At 44.2% G+C, this 7,500-nt stretch overlaps 1 protein-coding gene across 5 annotated transcripts in view; it reads right to left on the reverse strand.

Annotated features, from left to right (window-relative positions):
- Window positions 1-7,500, reverse strand: part of LOC126579119 (uncharacterized) — a 196,420-nt gene that overhangs the window by 41,266 nt on the left and 147,654 nt on the right. For all 5 annotated transcript variants that reach the window (XM_050242427.1, XM_050242431.1, XM_050242430.1 and 2 more), the window contains exon 5: window positions 825-916. In XM_050242427.1, the coding sequence (XP_050098384.1) occupies window positions 825-916 (92 nt within the window). The remainder of the gene's footprint in view (window positions 1-824; window positions 917-7,500) is intronic.

The following is a 7,500-nucleotide window of genomic DNA, read 5'->3' on the forward strand; positions in this document are numbered from 1 at the left end:
TTGAAGATTTTCCGCGACTACCGATACCCTCGGATCCACTCCCTCGGTGATGGCAGACGATGTGGGACGGAATGGAACGGAACGGAACCAGGATTGCCTCAGGCAGTCCACGAAAGAAGAACGAGGGATAGGCGTAATCCAATAAAAAGTGTTTATATGAAACAATTCAATCCAAAACAATATCCCGCCAGAGTACTGGTGCTGCTGCTGCTGCTCAGACTCAGGATTCGGTACGTGACGTGCCGTAAGCAAACAGACGAGTCGCACACAGCAACGCATGACCGACCGACCAGGCGAGGTTTACAGGACTGTAAACCATAGGACGAGAACGAGAATTAATAAAAGGCAGAGAGTTCGCAGGATTAAATGCGTTCAATACGAGGCTTCTAGATAGTTCCTTCAATTATCGCTTCATAGTTTTATCCGTTTTTGAAGTAGCCAAAATGCTTTTAAATTGAAATTAAACAAACAGGTAATGGAGAAAGCACACTTTGGAAACTTACTAGCAACCTAATCTATTGAGATCAACATTTACTCCAAGAAATTAAGGTTCTCCAGAGGACTTAACCACTCTGTCAACCGTCTTCTAATTGATTTGTGTTTTGCCAAGGGAATTAGGGTCGCAAAACAATCTCCTCTCATCCGGATTCTGATTTCCGAATTCCCTTGGCGCACTGATGTTTATCCTTCTTCCGGGAGATGGTCCTCTCCCCGAGAACGAAAGAAAGATATTGTCCAAAAGGCAGAAGTCGCCAGGAAGTAGTGAGGAGAACGAGAAGTCATAGGAGACAGGAAAAAGGAGAAGAAAACAATTGCTGACTTACCTCATTAGTATTCCATCGATGTCGCTGAGTTGGAAAATGGTCCGCCCGGGGTAAACTCTCCAAATTATCGGGAAGCTTGATCGGTTCACCGTCTGCAAGGAGAGATGACAGGAGAGAAAGAACAGAGGAAATGGTCATGAGATGCCGATTGGCGGAATTGAGATAAGTGGAGTTTCAGTTTTATCGGAGTTTTAGAAAACGAAATTCCGTTGGTAGTTTTACTACTGAAAGGAGCAGTTTCAGTACTACTAAGAAATCCATAGAACCTAAAAAACATTACACCCAAGAAAGTATGTTACGCCAGAACGGGTGATTAATTTGGCTAAATAAATAAACCCCTTAACATGCTGCTTATCAGAGCATATCGCACACGAAAAAATTCTACTACCAAAAAAAAACCCGGCAACCCCTCGCGGAACATAATTAATTAATTGGCCATTTGGAGGGAATGGTTTTCACCCTTTTGAGCCTCCATTCGAATGATGTATCACCATCCGCATTCAGCGTTAGTGGTGGGAAGACATCAAAACCCAATCTGGCACACCGCCGGCAGGCGGCAGGCGGCAGGCGGCAGGCGGCTGTTTCCTTCCAAACACCTTCCGGCAGCTTGGTTTCCGGACATGGTGGAAGGCCACCTTGCCCTCCCCCTTTAAGCTGCTTACCGCATTGGCATACATTCCGTTGCGCGCGAAGCTACTCCCCGTTCGGCGCAATGTAGTGATAATGTGGAAGCGATAAACCGAAATATGTTTCCGGTCGGATCACACCACCCCCACAACCAGTTGTGTGCCCGTTTGGTGCGCGCATTTGTGTTTTCGTGGAAAGTAACACCCCAACTTGTGGCCCTGGGCACTTGGCGCACATAAAGATGTTTCACTAACAAGCGGCGCGACCAAATGGCCATTGGTCAGGTGTCGGCTTCTCGCGTTAACAAATTACCCCCGTTAGACCGCCGTTTGGCTGGTTTCCGGATGGTTCCAGGATAGTTATCCTTTACCCATTGCTCAGGCAGAACAAACGAACCCCCAGCACGTTCGTTTGCTTTGGTTGCGCCAGGATTTTTGAGGAATTTCAAAGAAGCTTATTGCAAGATTTTGATTTTTTTTTTCAATTTCTCCCAGTTAGTTTAGTCCCCATTTCTCCCAGTATAGTTCAATACCCCTTAAAATTGGTCTTTTCAGTTCCTTAGGACAAGCTTCTCTTAAGATAAGACGGAAAACTGCAGAATTAATGGCTACATTTTAGATACTCCGAAACACTGTTGGCGGATTGGATCGTTGGAGTGAATGTCTTATTCGATGAAATTATTTGATTAAATACATTTATTAATAAATTATCAAGACATGGCATTTCAAATCTAGTTTCTTCTATAAACTGTCATCCAGAAAATTCATAAACAAGTCCAGTCGGTCCGAAAATTCAAGTCACAATCGAACATGAAATGAAATTAGGACGAATTTTGAAAAAGTGATCATAGAGAAGATACTCAAATCGTGTAAACCAAAAAACTCAAAGGATCAAATTTACTGATACACTATTAAATTATAAATTGTCCGTGAAATTGTTCGTTAATTTTAGTTAAGGACCTCGATCAGGACAAGGCAAATTTGAGAACAGATCAGCAGCACGGCAAAGGGACTCATTAATTATAGTTAGAAACAGTGATAATATTGATACAATTAGGAAACAATAATAGAGAAAAATATGTAATTTCTAATTCATTTAATAGGAGTGTTCTCAACATTTCCAGACTGGACCAGAAGCACTTATCACCTTAGAATTTTCAGTTTACCCATCAAATTTTAGTTTTTAGAGGCATCAACTTGCACAATGAATCGACACCCCATCCCTAGAATAGTTAACATCGCAGAAGTATCACGAAATCTAAGATGACAGAAAGCAAACCATATCATTTCAATTTACTCGCTTTCAGTCAATTATGATCCTTATTGCACCGATTTGCTTATCCACATAGCAGAGCATCATCAACGTGATTTCCGTCAAAATGATTGATTATCTATTAACACTCCCGAGAACGAGGGTCGCCACGACTGTTCTGTCCCGTCCTGTCCCGTATGTCAACATCATTGCTGACGCCGTTAGTACACGCGCGTAGCACCGCTATCGCCAGTACTTCAGGGTAATTGATTATGATGTAACTTGAACCGCTCGATGGCACTCGCCTCATCGTCATCGTCATCGTCGTTGTACTCCGTTCCAGCGAGTGCTCGCTTACCCTTGCTTGCTTCAGTGTGGCATGCCAAGCCCCTAGTTCAGGGACTCATTCCTATGCAAATGAGCATAAACTTTGAAGTTTGCTTGATGGATGGCTGGCTGGATGGAGTGATGGCTGGTCACTGTGGCCACCGTTCTGTCGACGGATGACGGACGACGTGTGAGAGACCTTGTGCTCTACCGTTGGTGCACCAACATGCACTCCACTAAGTGTCAAAAGGGCAACACAACCGATAAGCAACGTATGCCATGTACGCGCTCGCGCCTTTGTACCTTAAACCTTGACAGACCCTTTGTCACGCACCACCTTATACCAACTCACGAGCAATCATTTCAAAAGGACGCTTCCAGGGAAAAGGAAAAACCCGTCAAACGACAAAGTGGCTTCATTGCATCAGTTCAGTTCGGATCGTTCGCTGCTCAACAACAACAGCAACGAGTAATTGGAAGGATCAATTTGACTGTCTGTTACAGTCCCATTTTCTGGTGCCAACGGACCACGATTCGGTTGACAGAATCTAAAGCTAACAATTGCAGAAGCTGCTCTTCTCCAAAACGGGAGTCAACGGAGCAGAGAGCAGAGCCAAGACAATCCACGCCACGCCACCAACTTGTGCTGTTGCTGCTGTGTAATTGTGCTGGTAGCATCGTTGACGGCGTGTTTTTGTTGAAAAAGGGTAGCGAAGGAGAGAGCGTGCTTCCATTCCAGCATCCCCGTTTTCCCGTCAGAATCACCAACCAACGGGCAGGACTGGGGACGAGACATTGGGGATAAGTTTTCAGAAACAGAACGTGCAACACCGAATGGTAACGACAACTCCTCCCGACTCCCAGAGAAAAGCTGGTTCAAGTTCGGTTCTTCCGGCCACCAAATGAGTCAAAATTAAACTTCGAAATTGCTCCACCACCACAAACTGAACAACTGGGCGGAAAAGAACGACGAAAGATTGTGTGTTTAAGTTGTCTTGAGAAACTTTCAATTCGTGAAATCCCCCAAAGAAAAAAAAACAGAATTCCTCACTCACTCTCTCTCTCTCTCTTATTCGAAAGCGGAAATCACATTGTAACGGTGTACATCCGGTTCATCCGGTGGTCGGTATCGCAAAGGGGCCAAGGAGCAATCGTGGTTAACCGTTCACACTTCGGTTCTCGACCACCCCGAGCTCCTCCCCCGTGGGACACATTGTGGACTCCGTGGTGCTTGTTGACGGTCACCGATGCCGCGATGGGTGAACACGAAAGAGATGACAAATTGATGACTCCACGGGGAAGCTGTTTGCTCTCCTTTGCCTTGGTCCACAACGCGGCCAACGCGACCAACGCGATCATGCATTTTTAATGCACCTGCTCCTGGCCAATGGTGAAAAACTTTTCATCCTCCCACCACATCAGCCCACTGGGAACTTCGCTTTTCCCGTTCAACGAAGTGCCTTTCAACTCTTTCGTGCCTTTCCCATCGTTCCATCGTTTCATTACACACGGTTCCCAGTGAAAGGGTCCCGTGAGAAGGGTGAAAATGGAAAGAAACCAGGGAAAAAAGTGGGCATGGATTCTTCTGGCCATCTGGTTGGGTCGTCAGGCCATGCCAGCCAACTTTCGCGACTGAACGAACGGCACGAACAACCGCAAGCACACATTCACACCGGGTGTCGATGAGTTTGATATGCTCCCTGCCACTGAGTCTCGGGGGGAGGGAAGGGAAAACCTTGAGGAAAACTTTTCTCTTCACACCCAATTGAGAGAGCGGTTTGTGCCACCAGAGAACCCGAGAAATAACAAAAAAAAACAACAAACACCAACACACCCCTCCTTGGCAGAAGCGAAAAAACACATTACAAATTAGTGGAAAAACTTATTATTATTTCATAATGAGTGGGTACGCGCGAGACGCCGGGACGGCTGGGCGTAAGTGAGACGTACCACTCTCCTTGGCCACTCGCTTCGGGTTCCGTTCCGTTGCAAAGCGATTCGTTCCGGGGCCCCGAATTAAAAACGACAAATGAAATGGCTTACATCTATTAGGGCAGAGCGTTGAGCGCATGTTTACACAACATTAGCACCACCGAAAAAAAAAACCCGGGATGCTTTAGGACACGACACGGAACGCGAGGCGTGAAACATTGGCAGAAACGCCATCGTCACGAAAGGAACTTACTGAGAGGAAAAGATGTTCCGGTGCTCGTGTTTTTTGCAATTTACATTTTAAACCGTTTACATTGTACGCTAGAATGGTAGAATGTTCTTTTACGCTTAAAAAAAAAGCAAAAAGGGATGATAATTTAGGGGTGGACAACACCCCGTTGAGCTTTATTTATCACCCTGGAGGTTAGCGACATTCGTACGCACATTCGCCCTTTTCGCCAGTTCTCGAGGATTACAACAACCGACGGAGCAGTCGCGAGCTCCACTAATTCTAGCTGCTGCGTAAATCTTCCTCGGGAGGTCAAGCGTTGCACTTTGAGATACATACATCCCCCGCACGCCGAATCGAATGCTAAAACACAAAAAAACAGTAAAAAAATAGCTAAAACAAAGGGGGTAAAAAAACACACAACCAGAAACGATCACAACTCTACGGCAACATGCATGAGGCGGATGTATAAATTCCACTCGCCAACGGCCAACATGCTAAGCCAGATGGAGTACGCGAGGGATGTGGTGACGCCTCTAGGCCACCACCACCAGCAAGCACCGGTGTGGACAGGGTCTGGAGTGGTTAGGAAAGCCAAACCGTGGAAAGCACTTTCTTTCACCCAACACAGGCCACGTGGTGTGTTGCCAGTCCGGTGCCTTAAAGACTTGACACAGTGGCAGCAGTAGCAGCAGCAGCAGCAGCAGCAGCGATGGTGCCATTTGCAGCACTTTAATGCTAGAGCTCGCTATTTTGTAGACAAACATGCACAAACGATTCGTCGATTTGTAGTGCAAGGACTCTTCGCTCGTTCTGTTCCCTCGCTTCGTCGTGGTTCCTTGTGTTTAGAGCCAGCATGTGGTTTCCAGCAGCAAACATTAGGCAAACCGGAATGCATGGTAGCTCCGGTGCATATAGCATAACAATGCACTCTGATACTGGGAACCCGGGCAAACGACAAACGTGTAGCAGAAGCACCGTCTTTTGGTTCTGGTTGTGGTCTTTAGAGGAGAGTGTGCGATGCCAACCGTCAAATGCCGGCTGTTTGGAACATTCTGATCAAATAAATTGTCAAACGATGTAACTAGCATTCAAAAGGCGATTACCATTACTGTTAGCCGCGGTTACAATAGAATTCCTGTTCGATTTAATGATGATCGAAACAAGGACTTAAGGACTTTGTTTCAATATCCAATGAATGCCTCCATTTTCAAAACAGAAAATGATAGAAATGATCGTCTCTTTGAGGGGTTTCTAGTAAAGCTACAAATTTATACTTTTGGCATGTATTAGTTGTCCCTTTTAGCTTGCCTTGGAAAATAATGTGAATGTGAATAATTTCGTTAATAAACTTTGTTCGTGGCATCACTTTAACTATGCAGTTCAAAAAGGAGCATTTTTAAGACATTTTATTGTTTTTATTTTTAGAAAATTAAAAAAAAGGTATATAACGATTATGATAGAGACCGGATAAGTGAATAAGATTAGGATGGAGTATCATTAAAAGACAGTTTGTGTAAAAATTGATTGAGAAAATTCCGTTCTAGCGATGATTCGCTCAAAGAAAATCAACGTTCAAAGCGTCCGAATGAATAATAAGGCATCATTTGAGTAGCTTTCAAGAAACCAAAATATCGATTCGAATGTCTGATGTCATAAAGTACTTGAATTGAATCGAACCACCAACAAAAAATGGTCGGAATTTTAAAATTATAAAGATTTTATATTCCACAAGGATATCGCTAAGCCGCATACACTTTTATGTACTCTCCAAAAATGGAAAGAAACCTAACTGAAAACTGTTAATGTACTCAGCATAAACCCTTGGCCTTATACTATCAAACTGCCATTTGTTTTCATTTTTTCGGAACACCTTGTATGGTAAAACATTTGAGGGAGATGACAAAATGGAATCGACCTGCGTGCTGATTTTTGAAGATAAAATACAGAAGATCTATGACATGCCAATTCTAAAGATGGCAGAAAGAAGTCGAAAGATCTTAAAACGAAATGAAATATAAACCACTGATTTATCTTCATTGTAAGTATTTCAAAAAACGTTATTTACTTTTGATAACAAGAAACGAAACTTATGAAACAACCTAATAATATTTGTAAATTTTTCCACGATCCCTGAATAGATGTGTCCTTGGAAATACATCTGTCCGAACAACCGGCACTTGCTGGAAATAAGTAAATCCATCCCGAGCACACGGTCCACATACCACATGCACACCGAATGCAGCTCGGTCGAAGCACAACAACCGAATGTCGGATACACTCTCACGCGGAACACGGAACTTACAAAAG

This window comes from Anopheles aquasalis, chromosome 3, assembly GCF_943734665.1.
Source record: "Anopheles aquasalis chromosome 3, idAnoAquaMG_Q_19, whole genome shotgun sequence".
NCBI lineage: Eukaryota > Metazoa > Arthropoda > Insecta > Diptera > Culicidae > Anopheles > Anopheles aquasalis.